Genomic DNA, 22,183 nt, shown 5'->3' on the forward strand with positions numbered 1-22,183 from the left:
AAGAGTAGCCCGGTGGTGGTTAATAGAAATCAGCATAAATGACAATGAAACGAGCACCGGCACCATGAAACGCAGGGACCTGGTGTGGCCAAGGCTCGCCTGCACCTGGCAGCTTGGCCCAGGTGCTGCGGGCGGTGGTGGCACCGCTCCAGCTGAAGGGACACGGGCATCGGGTGCGAGTGGCTCTGTGTCTGGGATGGTCCCCAAGTCACAGCCAAGGCACGAGGAGCTGCCAGCACCACGTGCGGTGCAGGGATCGCCCTGGCGCTGACACCAGTCCAGCACAGCTGGTGATATAAATGGTGATGCCATTTGTTTTTGTTCCACAACGTACTAAAAAATTGCATTGTTTGGTATAGTCACAGCCTGAGCTTCATCGCTTGAAGGAACTCCTACATCCTACACCTTCTGCTAACCGAAATGCAAGCTGTGGTTGATTTGGGGACAATTACGCCTTTTTTTTCAGTTAAACTCGTGTCCCTGTGAGCCAAATTCTCCCCCTGACTTCCAAGGGCTTATGAAACAGCAGGTGGTGCGCTGCTCTGCCCCGTCCTTCTGCTGAGGGATGCTCCGAGACAAAACGAAACGCAGGAGAGAAGAGGTGTGCGGGGACAAAAAGCAGGGGCTGAGCGTGGTTGTTGAAGGGATGTTGCCCTGAAGGGACGCTTCACAGAACGTTTTGCCTGTTAGGAGCGGGGTGACTGGGGCACTGATGGAGGTGGCGGTGGGTGGGCACCGGAGCTGAGCACGGACACGCGGCTGTGTCCTCATCTCTGTCAGTGAGCGGGGATGGAAGTGGAAACTGGAGAGGGGATGAAGTGGAAATTGGAGAGGGGATGGAAGAGGAAAACCTCGGAGCCCAACGCCTCCCGCCCTAAGAGCGCCTCAGGGCTGAGGCGCGCGCGGGAGCCGCGCCGTGCGCGCCCCCTGGGGGCCGGCGTCGGGGGCGCGCAGCGGCGGCGCGGTCACGTGCCCGTGACAGCAGCGGCGCCGTGCCCGGCCGGCAGCAGTCGCGGCAGCGGCACCGCAGCGCCAGGCGCCGCCAGCCCAGCCCAGCCCAGCCCAGCCCAGCCCGGGGAAGGAGCGGGGCCGGGCGGCTGCGGCCAGCCGGGAGGGAGCCGGCAGCGGCGGGGAAGCCGATGTGAGGAGCGATCGCGGGCGGGCGGCGGCGGCGGCAGCAGCAGCGGCCATGGCGGGGCCCCGCTGAAGGAAGCAGCGAGGGAGGAGGAGGAGGAGGAGAGGGCAGGAGGAGGAGGAGAGGAGAAATCGCCGCATTCCCTCCCGCCCTCCCTCCGCGCCCCGTCCCCGTGCGCGCCCCCCGCATGCCCCGCTGAGGCGGCGCGCAGGGACCTCGGCACCCGGCGCGGCCCCGCCGCCCTCCCTCCTCCCTCCCTCTCCCCTCCCTCCCTCCCCTCCCCTCTCCCCTCCTCTCCTCTCCCCTCCGCGCCTCGAACAAAGGGGGAGAAGCAGCGGGGAGGAGGAGGAGGAGGAGGAGGGCGAGGAGGAGGAGGAGGAGGAGGAGGAGGAGGGCAGAGCCCCCCGCGCCAGCATGGCGGACCGCAGCCTGGACAGCGTGTCGCTGCCCCTGGAGGTGCGGGCCCGCCTGGCCGAGCTGGAGCTGGAGCTCTCCGAAGGTAAAAAAGATAAATAAATGCATTATATATATATATATATATAATAAATTTTAAAAATGGGGAGGGGGGGAACGCGGGAGGTGTGTGTGTGGGGGGGGGGCGGCGGAGCGGGCACGGCCCTCGCGTGCGCGCGCGCGGGCGGTGGCGGTGACAGTTGGCGGGGCGCGCGCACCCCCTCCCCTCAGCGCCCCGCGCCCCCACACAGCCCCCACAGAGCCCCCATCGCCCCCTCCCCAGCCCCTCGGTGCCACCCCAAAACCCCCCCCAAGCCCCCTTCCCCGACCCCCCTCCTTTCCAGCCTCCCCGCTCCGTGTCCCCTTGGCGTTGCCTCGGCTGCTGAGGGGACAGGCGGGTGCGCGCCTTTGTGCTCGCCCCCCGAGGCTCGGGCGAACGCTTTTTTTAAATTATTATTACTATTTTTTATTTATCTCTCTATATATTTGTTCTACCTGTGGTGAATTCCGCCCCCTCTCCCTTGGAGAGGGGGTTTTCTGGCGGCGGGGCTCGCCGCTCTCCAGCCTCGCATGTTTTATTACGGAAGATGGAAAAATCCTTGGGGCTGGCTCGCAGGGATCCCCGTCCTGCCAAGAAAACGCAGTTTTTGCAGAAATCTGCCACATAACGTTGGGGCGAAAAGGCTGCTTTTGGCTTGTATCGAGGGGCTTGCCCTCAAGTGCACGCCTCGGGATCGGCGTAGCACTTGCAACAAAACACGCCGTGATAAGGTCACCTCAAAAATGCTACCTAAAGGAAAGGTTTTTTTTTTTGTTAATCGCATTTATATACATATATATATTTCCTGTTTAACTGAAAGCTTGCGGTGGTGATTTGCTTGGCTTGGTTGATTTTGATGCCCTGCCGGTGGGGAAGGCTCTCATACAGCCCGCACATCGCTGCTGCTGCTGTGGCTGGGAGGGCGAGCGGGAGCCCGAGCCCGCCCTCTGTGCCTCAGCCTGCCGCCAGCCAGCTCCCCGTCTCCAGCTGTGGCAGCTCCAGCAGAGAAATGGGGTGCACGGAGCTATTACTGCCCATTGGGATCCCTTGCTGATGGGGATCGAGCAGCCAGAGTGCCGTCAGTGTAGGGTTGTGGTGCCTCAGATGTAAGCTGTTCCTTGCAGAGGCAGGGAGTATCTGTATCTGCTGATGCCGGAGTTGGCTCTTTCCTCAAGTAAAAATGTGCCGTGAGCTTTTTCTTTTAATAAAAAAAAGGACAAATGTTAGTGTTCGTTCACCGCCGGCAGGCTGCAGCGCTTGACAGAATGGCCGAGCGTGCCCCAGATCAGTTATTGGAAGTGTTCGATACACCGAGCTGCCTTCCCGGCTCTCCCTAACGGTTTGTAAGGGCTCCAAGCCAGAAAGTAAAATGCGCTCAAGCCAGTTTCAGGCAGGGAGGAGCTGATGTTGACATTGTATTTTCCTTTTAATGCTTTGAGGGGGAAGAGGAGAAGGAGCTACTGATTAGCCTGGGGCTCTCCTTTCTCTGCCTTCCCCTCCCCGAGGGTACCCGAAATAAGAAAAGTTCAACGTGGTGTTCCCTTCCTGCGAGGTACTGCCCACCCACCGGCCCTTCTCTGTGCTGGGGAGGGAGCAGGGAGCACTGTCGATACCATGGTGTGCTCCTGCTTTGTGCTTTTTGGTGTTTATCACACCACTGTCTGCACACCGGCAAGATGCTAATTAAAGCAGATATTAGCGAAAGCTTTCAGACGACCAAAATCAAGCTGACTTAGATCTTCAGTAAGAAATATGCTAATTCAGTGTGCCGGAGTTGTAATGCAGTTTTATGGTACAGTTCCTGTTGCCGCAAGCATAATCCAAGAAGACTGGGAGGAAGCAGGACGTGGTTTGCAATTGGACATCTCTATCTGCACTGCTGTGCCTCCCCTGGAGCTAGAGCTGGAATGAATGTATCCCACTGACAGTATCTTTCCTTTGGTGCCACTGACGTTACACCCAGCAGACAGCATGGCTCGTGTTTTCTGACTGTGGCAGCCTAAATCAAGATTGGTTGGAGCTGGGAGGAGGGAGGAGAAGGGGCCAGCATCCTGCTTTCGGTGTCTTTCCCCCAAGCCACTCTTGGTGTGCTCTTAGTCAAGTAAATTGCAGTGCGCTGTGCCTGGGAAAACTCAACCTGCCGCTGCTTAAAGCTCCTCACTTCAGGCACGTGTGTTGCACATTCTGGCCTCTTCCCAAAACTAATGACTGCGTAGGGCAGGATCAGTAACTCATCAGGTTTTGTTTCAGGGGAAGGCTGGTCACAGTGTGGCCACGCTAACTCAGAGTTTGGTGGTTTTCAAGTCAATTTCATGCATTTTCAGGCCCCGAGTGTGCACCCCTTACATGTATGCTGAACTTGGCCCTCATGTGCCAGCCTGCTGGCTTCAGTGGCATGTGATCACTGTGGTGGGCTCCAGCCTGTGCAGAAAAGTTTGCAGGACTGAGGTTTGAACATGTGTCCTGCTCACCATGTGTTGGGGTGTCATAACTGCAGAAAGCAGTAGCTGGGCAGCTGCACGCTTACACGCATAGTTGGGTCTCATTGATAACGTTGGGAGTGAAGGGACTGCCTTGAATTCCGTCCCTTTACCTAAAGCAGACGTAGTTTCCCCTCTCGTAGCCAAATTCTGGTCTCCATGTTCAGCTGCACGCTGGGCAGGGGCTCACTTGCAGCGGCGATTCTACAGCAGGTACCCAGGCATTGGCTGCCAGGAAGGTAGCACATGCTTTTTAGATGACAGGGCAAAGTGCCTTTTTTTTGCACGCATTTAGGCAGTTCTGTGCTGTTCGTTGGTTTCGAGGGAAGAGGAGTTTGTCTGAAAGGTGTTTACTTTGTGTTCTGCTAAGATTGTTTCTGGCACTTGTAACCCACTGGTTATTGTGGGCAAGCCGCACGCCTTTTACCTCTCTTTTGTTGTGGTCCGAATGCGCTTTTTTGTTTCAAACATAGCTATTTGAAAGGTACTATGGATGCAAATTAGGGTAACCATTTTAGATTTTGTTAGTTTCATTAGTATGATTTAGAGGCTGAAGATCAGTCAGAGTCAGAAATGTTTACCAGTGTCCTCCAAGTGTGTGTGCCTGTAGCCTGCCCCATGAGAGAGAGGGAGCCTCGCACTTTGATGAGTGCTGAAAGTGGCTTTCATGTTCATGCGTTGGCATTTAATTTTATGTTCAGCTGAAGGCAGCAGTAGCACACTTCTTGATGGTGTTTTTACTTCATTTTGGGAGGGGAAAATGCTTCCCGATTTCTCAGAACTGAGAGGTGCAGCACTGTAAGTCTGCTAAGAGTATTAGGAGTGAGTTGTGGAATCTTTTTTATCCAGCCAGATACTCTGAAGGCATTTGTTTTGCTGTGCTTGAGTGAACGTGGCTGAGGCTGGCCTGCTACCTACGTGTTCTGTGACGCTGCAGTGGGTTCCAGGGAGTGTCCTGATGCCTGCAGTGCTCCAAACTGTGGCCTTTGGAGGCTGATGCAATCAACGTGTCACTCGGCAGTGGCTGTTCTTGAGGGCCGCTTAGAATTTTACGAGGCTTTAGTTTTCTAGCTATGTATAAAATTGTATTGGATGGAAATAGATGAATCATCTCATTTTTTTTTTTTTAGACTAACTTGGGAGCTATTAACTGAAGAACTCATTTAATAAAACCAGGAGTCTTGAAATATGTTGTCTTCCTGTTTAAAATGTAATCTTACAACCTCTCCATTCTTAAAAACACTTAAGAATTAGAAAGTCCCTAACATATTTTTCTCCTTTTCCCCTCTAGTTAAGGTTATACAGGGTTATATTGCCCTGCCAATTACTTTCTGAACCAAAATTAATCGGGAAAAGATGCTCTATATTTCCTCCAGTATTTTATCCAAGTGTCAGATAGCAGAGCTGAAACACTTAGAAGAACCACAGACGCCACATGGAAAATGTGAAAAACATCCTGTTCAGAAACTGTACTACTCATATTCCATACTATACGTCCAGTCCTCTTTCATTTTAAACAGATGAGGCATAGCAAGTTTTGGTAAGCTTCAGCCTTTCTCCAAAGACTGCTTTCAGAAAGCATCAGCGGATCTTCAAGGAATGGCTGCTCCTTCCCAAAGGCACTGGCCTTGAGCTCAGGTGATTAATTTGGCCCTAAATTTTGGTTAGATCTGCTGGCTTGGTGATAGGCACTCATCTTCTTTGGGTTGATTGGGTCGTTGTCTGGTCGGTTCATTATTTTATAGGTGCAAGGTGTGTCATTTACTGGTGCCCGTTAATGCACAGTGCCTCCTGACAGAGGCAGCGAAGCCCTTGTCCAGGAGAGCGATGCTGTCAGCAAAAGAAACGCCGCTCTCGGGAGGGAGATGTGGTTGGCAGCGCCTTGTGGGGCCACCAGACCCCGCCAAGCTGCCTGCCTGGATGTAGTCACTGGCGTGGGGCCAGAGGGCTGCAGTTAGCTCCCGCAGTTATTATTCCTGCCTGACATTTGCCAGCTGACTCTTCACCCGTGGAGAGGTTTCAGAGTGTGAAAATTTCAATAACTACCACACCTCTGTGATTTGGGATGTGGAGTCATCCTTTTAATTCACTCCTTGAGAGAGAGTGCCCTGCTTAGCAAGTGGGTATAACCTGCACAATGACAGAGTGGTGATACTTCCCGAGTTTGGGTGAGAAGTGAACCAAGAAATTCAATACTCACTTTTGCTTCCGGTTGTTTTCTCTTTTTTTTTGTCGTTAGGGCGCAGTTGGTTCATGTTTTCGGTTCTTTTCCTGGCAGGGAGGACGAACGTACTCAAAACACATCAAGCTGAAATTTTCACATTACATACAAGATCTGAGGTTTTAAGCAAATATGTCAAATGCCATGAGAATTATGATAAAATCAAGAGTGCTGGCAACAGGAGTTTTTCTTCCTCTGCAAGATGAACCTCCTCTCATTGGCTGCTTTGGTTCTTGGATGGTGTTCCTGCAGGAGAGGGAGAGTTGCTTGGTAGTTTTAAAAACAGGTTCCATTCACTCAAGAGTTAATATCCATTTGCATTGGAAGGCGCTGGAATTTGAAGTCTTTTCTTTTTTTGGATGTGTGTCTACCTACTTCATCTCACTGTGATATTTGGACTTCAGGGCATTTAATGGGCGTAGCTGTGTCAAAAGGACTTGCTGTCACTCATTCAGCCGAGGTATGTTGTAAGCCTTGTAAAGCAGACTATGCAAATCGCCGGGATGTTCCCAGAAGAGCTGTCCCGGAGGCATGCTGTAAATACACCTTTATTGCAGGCTGACGTCGAGCAGCACTGATGCCCAGGGGTTACACTTCATAGATCACTCCGATGATCTTTACTGTGCTACCCAACAGACAGACCTGAGCAACTTCTCCCAAGGATGTGTGAAAACTGCCGGTGGGGTGTCAGATTTATAGGCAGAACGGGCAGAAAGTGGTGTGTTTGTAACAGGGCCACGCGTTGTGAGGAGCTGCCCCTTGCAGCTGTGGGGAATGTCTCTGCCTGTGCTGCACGGCGCAGGGAGCACAAGCCTCTGCTTCTCCCGTGGTGGTGGTTTGGCGGGCTGTCCTTCTTTGAAGGTACTGACCTGCCTGGGTTACTCCTTTGTAAGGTGAAAACTCTCATTTTGAGTCAAACAGACTTGATCCCTTCAAACCAAATCCTCTTTCCTACTGCAGAAATCGAGATACAGCACGCCTCTTCCCTTTGTGGTTCACTTTTCGCAGGGCAAACTATTTCCCTGCTATGCAAAAGACCGATATAAAAAACTAATCCTTGATGGAGGATTTGGCCCAGGAGCGGAGAGCAGCAGGAAGGTCAGTGTTTCTCCTAAGGGCCATCAATGGACTGCTTTTGGTTTTCATGGCTCGGGATGGATGTTTGCGGCGTGATGCAGAGAATCCTAAATGTGCCGTAGCTCTTCTGTACTTAAAAATGCATTGACTGCGTTTTAATTTTTTAAGAGGCTATTTGTATGGAGCGTCAAGCAGGACATACACTTTTTCAAAAATAACTGCTTTAATTCCCTGGCAACTGTCAGACCAGATGACTCACCGCAGCGCAAGATTCAGCACAGCACAGAACAGCTTTGACACAAACTCTTAAGCCATTTAAAATTAGGCATGCAGATTTCCCTGCCTTCCCAGTGGGTGAGCATCAGTGGTACCTTAGCCCTGGTGATCCCATTCTGCCTTTCCTTGTCCGCCGCCTTCTTTCTGTGCTTTCTTCGTGGGAGCCCAGGTGCAGGCAGTGCTCACCCAGCCGAGGTTTGGCAAAACAAGTGCAGCGCACAACGGTGACACGATGGTGCCGAAGCCATGTTGGGTCTCGCCAGGGCAACCTGATGGCTCCTGCGGGACGGAGGGAGGCAGTTCGATAGGCGTAGCAGTCTGCTGGACATCCAACCTGCCATGCTGCCAGCTGTGTTCAGTGCTGCCACCTGGAAAATTGTTACAGTGTTTTGTAGCAGAAGGTAACATTGAAAAGTATACGATGTCTCAGCTCAGCCCTCTCCTTTAAAGAGTATCCTGTGTGAAATGGTTGGGTGAATGAGACAAAGAGTTCTTACAAAGTATCCTGACAAGGTGGATAGGAAGGAAGTGTGTCCTGGGACTTACAGAGGTATGAAAGTGTTTTTTGCTCTCCAGAGACTGAGCTGGAGCAGTGATGGGCCAGCTTTCAGGGCGTTTGGAGCAGCACTTGCTGTCACCTGCACAGTTGGGTCTACAGAATGGTGGCAGTTGAGGGGAAAAAGGGGCTCGTCAAATATTGCCTGCTTATTATGGCAACAGAAGGGAGTATTGGGACCTGTGTATGGTCTTACTGCTGTCTGGATCCAGAAGCCATACCTCTGCATTAACCATGGCATCTGATAGTTCTTCATTTACATCTTGGCTTGATTTGTGTGTAAGATTAAAATACCAAAACCCAAAAAGATCTGGGAAGTCTGGTCTGGCAGGAGCTGCTCAGAAGCCAGGAAAATATTGCTTAAACCCTGTGACATCCAGTGAAGTGTCAGCATGGGTCACAGAGCCCGGGGTTTCACTGGGGGGCTGCTGGCTGAAGGCCTGCCTAGAGCAGGAAAGGTGCCGGGGCATCGGCAGGCTGCTGGCAGGGCTATCGCGGCTCCTCCTGTTTAATGGAGAAAGAGACCAAGCTGGTCCTCTGCATCCTGGTATCTCATATGTAACAGTTCGGAAATTTTACAGAAACAGCTTCCTTCCGAAATCCATTTACTCTCTAACTACAGTCTTACACAGCTACACACCTCCAAGATCATAGGAATGAATGAAACATGGCTTTTTTATTTATTTATTCATTTTGAGGGGAGGGAATACCTTTGGTTGTATTAAGTCATATTTTTCATTGTTAATATGCATTTTCCATGCCACACCTTCCATATCCTTGTCGAAAGAAATGTGTTTCAAATGCAAAACCCAACAAAATGATGGCATTGCTGTTGCATGAACAGTTCAACTGTGGTAAAGACTCAAACTGGAAATTGCACTTCAGATACTGGACTTCTTTGACAGATGCCTGGGAATGAACAAACAGCAGTTAAATGATGAAAGAGCAAAATGTAGAAATGGCCCAATCCTATCCTTAATGGCAACAGCAAACCCCTATGCTGAGTTCTCAGGAAGAGGCTGGTTTCATTTGCCATCTTTGTTTAGTCTAGGAAAACCGAAACATTGTTTTGAGCATGGCATCCTTTTTTCCTAAGTGTTATGAAACGAGGGGTTAGCTTTTTTGGAAAAAAATGAAAAAATCCTGTTGGACTGCAGAGTGATTTTTGCTTCTAAGAGGGCGAATTAACGGATTGGCAATGCTTCTAATTGGCTCTGCATCTAATCAGCCTCGTGTTGCAACGGGGAGAGTTGGTTTGGTGTGTGGAGCAACAGCAATGGGGCTAGCGGGAATGACATTTCCTGTTTGTTTTTTTATTATTATTATTATTATATAATGAAAAAAATGACTTGCAATCTGTGTTTATGAATATTATGCTGCTCATGCAACTGACACATTCCAGTCCCGAGCTTTTATCTGTGTTTCTTACAAGCTCTGACTTTGGTGAGACGAGCATCCGTACTGCAGACTTGGAGAGTTTGACAAAACAGTTCAGATGAGGTCTTTAAGAGTGACCCAGAGTAGGGACATGGACTCAGGGGATTAAAGCAATCCTAATCGACCTTGGTAGCCAGGAGAAAGTTGGAGGGTTTGTTTGGGTTATTTGACAAATCTTGTGTTGGGAAAGGAGGAGTATTTTCTGATAGGGGAAAGTTATTTATGTTAGCCGTTAAAAACACGAGAAGTTCCAGCTCCTGGAAAAGGAAATTAGACAAATTCAGATTGGAGATAAGACTGAAAATATTACTAAGGCTAGATAAACACTGACACACTTACAAATAAAAGAGGACTCAATGGCTTTCTGAAAAAAGTGAACCCACTGGTCGACGTGATGGAAGGCTCCTTTCTAAGAAATACCGAGTGTAAGAAGGGTGTGTACGTGAGCCACTGAATGCACTCTTGAGCAGAAATACACAGTGCCATGAGTACGTCCGTGATGGCATTTTATAAAAGTTTTCGTCCAGTATCAGGAGCTGTATTGTCCTGGTAACTTGAAGAAACACATCAGTACTGGAGACTTCCAGGTTTTGTGGGTTTTCAGCGGTGAAGACATTGACATTTACTTGCAGTAGTAATTTCTTGAAAATCAATAGTGACCACTGCAAGGCCGTACGTACAGTACAGTCTGAGAGGAGATCACGTACAGTCCTTGGTGATGCCTGCTGCAGTACTGACTGCTCCTGGGTTTTACCAGCAGCTCAAGTGGCTTCTCTGTAAGCGTGAAGTGGCAGAACAATCACATTTAAAAAGCTCCCTGAATATTTATCATAGGCGGCTTAATTGTTGGCTTTTATGTAAAGGTACTGGACTTCTTAATAATTTAGATGAAGAATAAGAAAACAATCAATTCCTCGGAAGATCCTATTCCCTGATACTTCAGGGAGGTGAGGTATGCACTCAACAATGAAATGAGTTGGAAGAAGACAAGTAGTGTTTTCCTGGTTTGGTTATACCTCTTATTTGAGCTTTCATACAGTAAGTATATATCTAGGGATCCTTTTTTAGCAGAGGGATCTGTGTATACTGTTTCCTTCCCATTTAGTATTTTTTATTAATTTTTTATTATTTGTAATGCCATATGTGATCCTAATGCACCCTAAGTCCATGTTTTTTCAGTGTATTAAGTTACGGCTAAGTAGAAGAAGACCTTTCCTGCTGTGAAGGCAAAACCAGTTTTCATGGAAAGGCTTTGCCGAAATGGCTGATTCTTGGCTCTGATGTCTTTGATTTTTCCTAACTGGTTTGTCTCGGTAATTCAGACCTGTTCTCTTGTGTCATGGCAGTCAGTGAAGGCTTTAGGAGCACTGGAAGTGTATCTGCCTTCGTTCGTGGCACACTGTGCTGTCTGTGAAACATGTTTGTTCGTTCAGAGTTTCGCAAGGCTGGTATCTGTGACCCGCAGATGCAACCACTTCTGGAGCACAGTGAAAAAGTAAGGCAGTCCCCTCCCTCTGAGCAGTGCAGAAGCCTGCACATCGAGGGAATCTGCTCCTTCGTCTGCAGGAGGAGAAAGGAGACACTTCCTACTAGTCCAGGTGCTCTCTTCTCAAGCATGAGGATGCCTTAGCCAGTGTTGGCTGCTGGTGGTACTTCTGAGGAAGGCTGGTGCTCCTGGCAAGTCTGACGGCTTCTCTTCAGCCTTGAAGGTCAGGCTGCTGGCTGCTGCTTGATCCACGGAGCTGCTGTGGAGCCAGGCGAGGTGATCGGGTCACCTTGCAGCAAGTAAGTGAAGAAGCCATGTGGGGGATGCCTGGAGCCAGAAATAGGCGCAGTGATATTACGTTTGTCATGGGCTGCTGGGCCGTTTGGAGACATTTAGTAACTTTGGTAATTTGGTCCATAACAGTTTTCCTTCCATAACACACTTTTAGACCAACAGTGCAAGAAGACTGGGCTTCAGTGTCGATTTCTCTGTCCTCCTGGGGTCAGAGTCTAGGGGTCTAGGGGTAGAGGGGTCTAGGCTGCTTCGTGCACTGGCTCTTTGTATTACTCAAGCAATGTTGTCCCAGACCACAGTCCCTCTGAAGCTTAAAGAACTTCAAACCAAAGTCCTCTTGTTGGTTGACGTTGTTTATTATTCCTAAGTGGTGATCTGACTTTGCCAGAGCAACAGGATGTTGTTTTTTTTTTTTTTGATATGAAAGTGTCACCTGCAGTACTAGGTCTGTTACAAATCACTCAGAATGTCAGACTGCATATTGCTGTTGCTTCCAATGTACTTGGTTCTTTATTGTAATTGGTTAACTCCTGTGAATTATAAATGCAGTTTCAGATTTAGTTTCCTTTCTGAGCCATTCTGCCTCAGGATATATTAGAAATAACTCCAGGCCTCACGTTCCCCTATTTTTTTAGTAGAATGAGTATCTAGGACTAAGTTAGGCTGCAACTAGGAAGAAGGAAGCCAACTCTGCTTTCCAGTTGACTTTTATAACATGAAGATCTTGTTGATCTGAAAGTTACAGTCCTTTCACCTCTGTTATAGGTAACTGAGGTACGTCTTCTGTAACTCACATGTCCCAAGAAGTCTCTACCCAGACTTCTTGCTAGATATAGGGGGTTTTGCTAGCGGGGGCGTTGTGAAAAGGAATGGTTTGGAAAAGGTAACTGCTGCTAAGGTGGTAACTGTCGGTTATTTAACATCCTAAGATGTTCTATATGCTTCATCATAAAAAAATTGCTCAGATGGGTATGGTAGGGTTAAGAGAGAGAGAAAGAAGCATCTCAGTAACCCTACCCTTCCGAAATACCATAGCATCTGTTTTTCCCCAGCCTCCTTTTGAAAATATTGTGGGACTGTTGTCATGGGCTGGGTCAGCGCCGCATCGCTTTCTGCATTCCGCTCCCCAGCCCAGTGTGGCTGGTAGCGCAGTTGTGCTTCCAGACCTGGGCTCACACGGGTTTGTGGTACAAATACAAAGAAATTACAGTAGGAATTACAAGCAAGGGCATCATTGAAGTTTTCCCAAAACATAAGTATGGCAGGAGTCTTGCTGTAAAAGCAGAAGCTTTATTTACAGGGCCTTAAATAAGGAGGGAGTTTAAGAGACCTGCCAAAAGAAATTCTTGTATTTATTTTTTCCCTCAGACTGAAGTCCAGTTTACCTAAAAATAAATGGCAAAAGTTATGTTGGCATCAGGAGCGCCCTACTGGGTGTAGTTCCACTGAAAGCTATGCCTGCGAATAGTCACAAACAGTCTGTGATATTTAAGGGGCTGTGGCTGGGCGCACGAACCTCACCTCACAGATGCCAGTTCTTTGCTCTGTGTCCAGCCCTCCTTGGTACTAGGAGAACGCTTTGCATTTCACACGGAGCCTTTACGTGCGTGCAACAACAGGCCAAAGCGTGCTGCCAGTGAGAAAATACAGAACTGCTCATGACTGGAGAAGCAGAGCTTAAAGAAGTTGTTACTAATTTGCTGGAAGCGACGTGATCACAAACGCTCCGTAGCACTTCTGGCACTCCGTGAGAGGTAACACATGCTCCCTGTTACCTCTTCCGATGTGACGGAGAAAGAGAAAGCCAGCCTGTGAGAGAGGAACTCCTGCTCTATTTTTTTCCTTCCCCTCACCTCCCTGTTCTCTTTCTTTCCCCTTGTTTCACTCTTATCTCTGACCTTTGGGGCCTCTCTCCAGAGGAATCCTGCCCTAGTATGGCAGACAATGGTAAGTCACCATCCACCCATTGTGTCTCAGTCCATGAGCAAAATTCCTGTGTTGTCTTTCCAGCACTCCCCCCAAACAGCACAGCAGGCTTACATGCAATATCACATTGGAGATAATTCATGTTACACCATTTTGCAGTAACTTTCCTTGTTTTTCCTCTGTAAAAGAGTGCTTGTGATATATGTCAGACCAAACCTCAAATCTTTATTCTTACGTTGATTTAAAAAAACTTCCTGACTTGCAGTAACAAACCTGTTAACTACCTGAAACACCCAGACTGTATAGACACTGCCAGAGGTATGTGGATTGTGCCAGTCATGTTGATGTTTGCTTTTTTTTTGTCATCGCTGTTTATCTCTACTTTATCCGATTTACTTAAAGCCAAATTAGCGTGTTCTCCCCACAGTCTGAGGCATTTATAGAGAAAGCTGCATCTTCAGTTTCTCGAAATCTGATCTGACGTTATGCCATTTAGTTTCCATCTAAAAGTGTGTTTCTGTTGATAATACCTCCACGCTGTGGTTTTCTTTTTCTTTTTATTCACGTGAAACCCTCGCTAAACAAAAATACAGCTTCTGTAGCCTGAAATTACAAAGGAACTGCTTGCAAGGAGCCCGCAATGCTTTCTCCATGATGAAAGCCATTTCAATTGTTCAGGCGTACAGCATGGACTAGAAACTGTGTCTTCAAATCAGCCTTGCATATTGATGAGCACACCTGTTAGGGAAGCAGTGGCAAGTGCTGAGATTCATCTTGTCCCGTGCCACTGCTAGTGGGGTGAAGAAAAACGAGATCATTTGTCAGTGGAAGTCTCTTAAATCTGGAGTGCAGCCTTATCTCTGCAGTAGCCCAACACCAGCAGAAGATACTGCCTGTGCAGGGGGTCACCATTCCAGCCATGCCTGGATTTAAAAACAAAACCAAAAGAAACAACAAGAGGAAGAACATTTTGAGCTTTTTTTTTTCCTGTGAAAGTTGTTTTTTTTTGATAATTTTAAAAGTTGGATCAATTCAGCAGTTTGCTACGTAGTGCAGCATGGTAAATGCGTTCTGCTGAGAACTGGGATCTGAGCAGCAGGGATGGAGGGAAGGATGGACACATCGGGATGTGTACAGAAACATCTTAATCCAGGTTTGCTGCCGAGTGAAATGTTTCACGTATCCACACCATCTGAATCGAAGGAAAAACTTTTTTACTGGGAGAGTAACGGAGCACTGGCACGAGTAGTTGCACAGAAAGGCTGTGGGGTCTCCTCCCTGGAGAGCTTCGAAAGCTGCCTGGACGTGGTCCTTGGCACCCTGCTCTGGGTGGCCCTGCTGGACCAGAGGTGCTGCCAGCCTCAGCCACTCTGAGACACCTCAAAAATGTCCACCTTTCACTGATACAAAGAGAATTTTGCACTTCTTTGTACATTTCTCCTGGATTTATGTGTATGTGCTTCTTGGAATGACACGCTGAGCCTTTTCTATGGTGTGTTTAGGCCTGCTGTTGGTGGCTCCTCACCTGAGACCTTTCGTAGCACCAAGTTTGTTAAATTTCAGTTTTAATTATGTCACACACATAATGGTGATGGTCAGTGAAAGCATGCAGTGTGGCAGTGTGGGAGGTGAAGCATGGTGCATTAAGCAGAGATTGGATTTTGAAATCGTTTCACTTCGAATAACTTCACTGATTTTGGTATGCAAAGATGGGGGTGAATTTACATCTTAGGGAAACGACTGGGATTCAGGCGGGGGTGAGGTTGCTTCTGGGGATTTTAATGCCACCATCATGACCATCGCTCAGGTGTATGACTGTCCCTAAAACGATTCCCAGTTTCTACCTGTCTGAAAGAAGGATGGATCTCTTTATATCTCTGAAGAAATAGTTGCTCTGTCCCTGCTTCTTTCTGGAGCAGGGACATGAAGAGAACTCCATGGCTTTGAAAATCAGTGTGTTTGATTCCTCATTAGCACTAATTCTAGAAATGAAAATATCCTGAGTGTTGATGAGGTCTTGTATTAGTTTCACTAGGACCTGTGCTAAGAGTTGCGTGCAGCTGTGCCCAAGCACCGAAATACTGTGTGTCTTTTCCAAGTCAGTAACACAGAAGGGAACCTCCAGGCGAAGCTAGAAAGTGATCTGCAGTTACTCTGCCACTGCAGACCCCGCAGTAAGGTCTTTGTATGAAAAGTTCTGGGTGGCCGTGGGCTTTGGGAATGGCAGGCATCACGCTATTAATTCTTCCCCAGCCACCAGGCTTGCTCTTTCTATTAAAAGGGAAGTACAAAGAGAGCTGGGTTACCTTTCTGGGCTATGAACACAGCTTTTAAATAGAAAGAACTTCCACATCCACATCGTCTCCTGCCTGCTCAGCGAGCAGCTGCCCATAGCTTTAGCAAGAGGAAGTTATGTGGGGCACGGTCCCGATTCAGCAAGGCATTTGAAGCATGTGGTGAGGCTCACCGATCCTGCCGGTATGGCTGGGGTCAGCAGCTCGTCCCTGCGCAGGAAAGCAAATCTTTGTCATTTTAATTGCTTGCTTAAAGAGAGTAATGGGGGGATCGACAGCCTTGTTTGTCTTTTTCTTTTTTTTTTTTTTCACTATGGTGTGAAAAGTTAGGGATCTTAACAGCATTATTAATCATTTCATTATTTATTTATTTTTAATTACGCTCCACTCCACTACATATTTAGCATTGCCAGGTCATCAGATGAGGAACAATGGGACTGGTGCTATCTGCTTCTCATGCTGTATGTTTTCTCTGTGCTTCACTGAATGTGGTAGATTTAAGAGATTTCAGGTGATGACATCGAAGTCTTCTCTTCTCTTCTCTTCTCTTCTCTTCTCTTCTCTTCTCTTCTCTTCTCTTCTCTTCTCTTCTCTTCTCTTCTCTTCTCTTCTCTTCTCTTCTCTTCTCTTCTCTTCTCTTCTCTTCTCTTCTCTTCTCTTCTCTTCTCTTCTCTTCTCTTCTCTTCTCTTCTCTTCTCTTCTCTTCTCTTCTCTTCTCTTCTCTTCTCTTCTCTTCTCTTCTCTTCTCTTCTCTTCTCTTCTCTTCTCTTCTCTTCTCTTCTCTTCTCTTCTCTTCTCTTCTCTTCTCTTCTCTTCTCTTCTCTTCTCTTCTCTTCTCTTCTCTTCTCTTCTCTTCTCTTCTCTTCTCTTCTCTTCTCTTCTCTTCTCTTCTCTTCTCTTCTCTTCTCTTCTCTTCTCTTCTCTTCTCTTCTCTTCTCTTCCCTTCTCTTCCCTTCTCTTCCCTTCTCTTCCCTTCTCTTCCCTTCTCTTCCCTTCCCTTCCCTTCCCTTCCCTTCCCTTCCCTTCCCTTCCCTTCCCTTCCCTTCCCTTCCCTTCCCTTCCCTTCCCTTCCCTTCCCTTCCCTTCCCTTCCCTTCCCTTCCCTTCCCTTCCCTTCCCTTCCCTTCCCTTCCCTTCCCTTCCCTTCCCTTCCCTTCCCTTCCCTTCCCTTCCCTTCCCTTCCCTTCCCTTCCCTTCCCTTCCCTTCCCTTCCCTTCCCTTCCCTTCCCTTCCCTTCCCTTCCCTTCCCTTCCCTTCCCTTCCCTTCCCTTCCCTTCCCTTCCCTTCCCTTCCCTTCCCTTCCCTTCCCTTCCCTTCCCTTCCCTTCCCTTCCCTTCCCTTCCCTTCCCTTCCCTTCCCTTCCCTTCCCTTCCCTTCCCTTCCCTTCCCTTCCCTTCCCTTCCCTTCCCTTCCCTTCCCTTCCCTTCCCGATCACAGGAAGTGATTATGATTTGGTTTGCATTTTTATTTTCCTTTCCCTTTTACTGCCCGTCGTGTTGTTTTCTTCATCATACCTGTGACCTACCCAACTTGGTCTGAAGCATCACTGTTTTCCTACTGGTTTGTTTTGCTTCATTAATCTGTATGAAAATGTAGCAACTCCAAGGAGCTGTTCCTGTAATATCCCTCTTGTAACATCCCTCACTTACTCGGAATTTGCCCTGAATAGCAAAAGAAACTTCGGGGTTGTTTGTGAAGTGAAAGGAGTGGCACCATCTTTTTGTTTGTACCCACCACTAAAGGTGTGAAGAGGGTGAGACTCTCCATGTGATGGAGTAACTAAAATTGAAGCATAAAACCAGAAGTGGACAGGGGCTGTGTATGCCATACAACAGCCACTAGCTCAGTTAAATGGGATCCATTACAGATTTTAAAATCAAGGTGTAGAAACATCTCTTGAGGCAACGGTTTACTTTTTTTTTTTTTTTAATTTGTAAGCAAGTTGCTTTTTAAATTGCAAAACCAGGTGGAATCCTGACATCCTTATTTCTACAGGCAGCGTGTAAGTCTGTGCAGGTAGGCTTACAGATGCAAAGCAATATGCATGCAGACAGGACGGGGAAGGAAGAAACTCACACGCTGCCTCCTCGGTGAAGAAACCTTCCCACTTAAGGGCATGTTATCTGCAGGAGCAGCTCCCGGAGGCACGCGCAAGTTGCCCACATCCTGAGTCACAGATTTTTCCCCCGCTTTGTGGATCAGATGTGGGAGCCCCTTCTCCACCATGCCTCCAATTCCTGGAATAACTGCCGAGGTCAGGAAGGACACGGGACAGCTCACTGTCACTAGGAGGCCTTTGAAACGAGGGCAGAATTTGTGGGGTTGTGTGTGATGCTCGGTCTCAACTCTCTGGCACAAGAAGATAATTTTAAGCCTATTCTGTTTATTTCTTCTCAGCCGTGTTTTGGCTTTTGTACTGGCTCACACCCTTTCTAATGAATCACCAAGGCTTTTGTTGTGAAACTGACTTCACAAATATCTTTATTCCAGCTAGTTTTGGGGGGTGTACGTTCCCGCTCAGTCACATGAAGCGAATTTCATGCTGTTGCTGAGTTTACAACAATGTCTTTTGGCTCAGAACGATTTACTGTAATAACCCTTGGTATATCAAAATACACAGTGAATAAAGTCAAACCCCGTTGTATACATCTTGAGGCTTATTTTAACACGTTGTGCCTTTCCAGCTGCAGTATCTGGTGATCTCTGCAGGGGCATCTTGTTACAAAACGCTCTGGCTCTCACTGAACTGAATTTAAAACTGGAGCAAATTCAGACCCGTATAATTGGTGGGGGAAATAATGAGAGAGGGAAGATCAATTTGGCAGACGGGGACATAATATTCAGAAAGTCTTTGGATGCAAGTAAAAGCTTTGAAATCCAAAGCTGGCTGAAAGACTTCTGCACAGCATTGGGCAACGCTGAACCGTCGGGGAGGCGAACGCTGCTTCTGAGCAGGAGCCCTCCCTCTGGCTCGGGGCGGCTGGGCACGCACACGCTCACACTTCCCAAGCCTCATGGCAGGGACAGAAGCAACGTTTGCTTTTTAGGGCCTTAGCACAGGCAAAATCTGTAGCCAGGCTGCAGTGGTTTCACCACGTGAAGCAGTGGCTGCACGGACAGCAGCTTCATTTACCAGCACCTAGGGCCGTAGCTCCTGCAGCATCTCCGGGAGAAGATGTGCCCTTCAAGTCATGCCTCCACCAACATGTGCGTATATTACGGAGATCTTTCAGGAAATCATAGGTCGATCGCTGTTCTGTTTGAGGTTTTTGTTTGGGTTAGAAAAAAATGCTGATTTCTGCTGATCACGCAGAGGTCTGAAAGGCTCTCCCAGTTCCAGGCCGTGTAACCTGGGGGTGACCTGCAGTGCCTGCTGGACGCCCAGCCATCCTTTCCTGTGCTGGGAAGAGCTGGGCTTTGTTCCCAGCCCGGTGTTCTCTTGCCATGATTCATCCGCAGGTCACAGAAGAGGCTCTGCTGTTTAGGAAACCAAGCTGTGCGTGGCTTCTTACAAAAGTATTGCTTTTGGACACAAATTTATGGAGTATTGACAGAGCTGAGGTTAACGTAACCTGGTGTACTGGAGTTGGACTCCATTATACGGTAGGAAATGCAGCCGCTGCTGTGGGAGCTCTGTGCTAGCACTCACAGCTTCTCCTCACCTCCTGCTCCAAGGCTGTGGGGCACTGCGTTGTGCTCGGGCCTGTGAAAAACTGATGGGGCTGGAAACTGCAGAATGACACTCACAGAGAAGGTCAGAGTGCTGTTGTGATGGTGGGCAACCATAGTTTATATTATTTGCCTGTAGAAGTGTTTAGGTACAAACATAGCCACATGGAAAATGGTTTTATGATGCCTCTAGTGCTGAAGGGGACACAAAACCTGCTTCTGCAGCTTTAAGCCCCATGATCTCTCCAGTACTGACGTGGTGCTGAGTTCTCCAGCCTCAAGGACTTTCACATCTGGAATAATTTTATTCATTTTTTTTAAATCATCTAAACAATATTTGATTATAACACTGCAATGCTGTACACTGCAAGAGAAGTCCTAAAGAGGAACAAGCCTGATGGTCCTTTAAATACTTCCTTTTATTGGACCAAATGTTCCTGCTCTGTAAGCTGGATCCACAGCGTTCTGGGGGTAGCTGAAACTTCTAAAAAATGTTCAGTCAAGAGGCAGGAGCTGCAGTCTTGGAAGCACGTAATTCTTCTGACTCCCTCCTTTTTTATATCTGGCACAGACAGTGAAGGAAAAACAGTAATAACTGCCAGTGGACAACAGGAAAAACACCGAGTTGGAACATTTGAGTAAGGAGGCAGCAAGCATCTGCTCTCAGCACCAGAGGCTGGAGCAGCCGGGAATCCCTTGGGGCATCACCCCCAGCCGCCTGCACGCTCCCTGTGCCTGTCAGCACAGCCGGGGCGCCCACAGATGTGTTCTGCTGCCCCGCCACATGAATGGCATTAATTAATGCGCTGATTAATACCCCGGCCTGAGATTTGAAGGACCCGGTGGCATGTGCTGACTTCTGCCGCCTCTGCCATGGGGACAGCGGCTTCTGTGGCTGCACTCAGAGGGGAGCGGTGGCAGCTGAACCCCAGCGTGAGTGAAAGCATGTCCGCAAATAGCTTTACCAAAACTGTGGTGGCTGAATTGGGAACATTTGGCGTGGGGTTCAGGGATGCTCATTTGACCCTCCTCTTCTGTACGGCAGGGATTTGAAAGTCCATCTCCAGTTTAACATCATTGTAGGGGTCATTTTTCATGCTGGGTGTAATATTAGAAGAAAAGCATGGTTGATGGTACAGATTTAATCATGGTAGTTTAAGACATGCTTTTCATGGCTTGGGAACATTTTGAGTTCTCACAGCTTTTAGTTGTGGTTCTGTTAATAAAAAACAAACAACAAAAAAGAAAAAACACAAAAATCAAACCACCATCTGAGTTTGGAGCAGATGGAGAGGATGAAGAGCAGTCCAGACAGACCTGGCTGCAGGCAGCTGATACAGGTGGCATCTCACAGTGCCTTGTTGTCTGTTTTTTGCTGAACTGTCCACCTCAGCCAGCTAGAAACGACCAGTATCCAGAAATCAGGTAACAGTTTCCCCGTACAGCAGCTGATTCCTATTCTAGAGCTCAAGTTTGCGTGAGGTACATCGGTGATACCTGCCTGACCGAGTAATTCCTGAGCCCTCTTCCTCCACAATTTCCAACCCATCTCCTGTGTGGGCTGTGTCTGTATTTTGTACAAGACAAAAGCAGCTCCTGGAGCTCTGAGCCCTCATCGATCAGGCTGGCACCGTGCCCGAGTGGCACAGCCAGGCTCCCACACGTGGCCCCAGACCCCTGTGCAGCACCTGGCCGTAGCCAAATTGCCTGCTGTGAGCAGCCTGTGGGATGTGCCGTCCCCCGAACTGTGTCTGAGCATTGTCTGGGGCAGCACCAGCCGCCGTGGGCCAAAACGGTGTCAGGGAGAGCGCCAAGTGCTGAACGGTTATGGGGCAGGGTTTGACCCCGTGCCCTGGCCCAGTTGTGTTCCCCAGCACAGACAGCTTGGGTGTCTCAGCCATGAATGAAAATGTTTCAGAGAAGACAACAAAGGCCCTCAAACCGAAGCTTTCCCAATGAAAAGAAAGTCAGTTGGGGAACGCGGGCAAGCCCGGGTGCTGTCCCACGGGGGGGGCTTTGCCATTCTTCTTCCCTGACGGGTGTATAAATAGAGCACACATGTCCCAGGGGTTCTCCTTGACAAAGGGATAGGGCAGTGATGAATTGACCACTGCCTTCAGATGGGGGGGGGTCAGGTGCTGGCGTTGACACCTTCTGGTGCACGGAGGGAACCTCACTGCTGCCGTGTCCCTGCCGAGTGCTGCCTGCTGCCACTTCAGAGCTGGGAGCCTGGCGTGGGGATGGCCGCGGCGTCCTGCTGGCTGTGAGAAGCAGGAGGAAGAAAGCAGAACTGACAGCAAAACAGTTTCCAGATCAGAAGTGTTTGCTTTTAAGCAGAGGTGCTAATAAAACCTTGTTCTAAGTTTTGACAATATTTATTTTGGTCAAATATTCTTTTTTTTTTTTTCCTCTCTTCTTTCATTTCCTTTTTTTTTTTTTTTTCCCACCAACTGATGTCATTTCTGGATCCACCATGCAGTTTCTGAACTGTTGCTTTAGGTTGCATCATGATGGTAAAACATCGCAGTTTTAAGCCAGAACCTCTTAGGGCAGTAAGCAAATGACCCTTTATAACCAAATATTGTCAGTTTTAAGCAGTGTAAGCTGTCAAACCAAAAGCAAGCTATTTGTGACCTCAGTGGGTACTCTCTTGTGGAAACTACAATTTGATGTTTGTGTGTGCCATGGTTACTTCAAAAAGCTCGGGAATTTTGGGGAGAAGTGTGGGGTATGGAAAATATTGATTAAAAAATGCTGCCTCCTCTTTCTGATTTGTCTTTCCCATTTTTCTCCCTTGTCATGTCTCTGAAAATACATAAAGTAAGTCCCTTTAATCCAGG

At 48.3% G+C, this 22,183-nt stretch overlaps 1 protein-coding gene across 5 annotated transcripts in view; it reads left to right on the forward strand.

Annotated features, from left to right (window-relative positions):
- Positions 1–980: 980 nt before the first annotated feature.
- DIP2C (disco interacting protein 2 homolog C) overlaps positions 981–22,183 on the forward strand; it is a 311,738-nt gene continuing 290,535 nt past the window's right edge. For 3 of the 5 annotated variants that reach the window (XM_027450454.3, XM_027450457.3, XM_027450456.3), the window contains exon 1: positions 981–1,634. In XM_027450454.3, coding sequence (XP_027306255.3) covers positions 1,550–1,634 — 85 coding nt within the window. In that variant the 5' untranslated portion in view covers positions 981–1,549. The remainder of the gene's footprint in view (positions 1,635–22,183) is intronic. The other 2 variants (XM_027450458.3, XM_027450459.3) reach the window with 1 other exon arrangement.

Source organism: Anas platyrhynchos, chromosome 2, assembly GCF_047663525.1.
Source record: "Anas platyrhynchos isolate ZD024472 breed Pekin duck chromosome 2, IASCAAS_PekinDuck_T2T, whole genome shotgun sequence".
Classification (NCBI taxonomy): domain Eukaryota; kingdom Metazoa; phylum Chordata; class Aves; order Anseriformes; family Anatidae; genus Anas; species Anas platyrhynchos.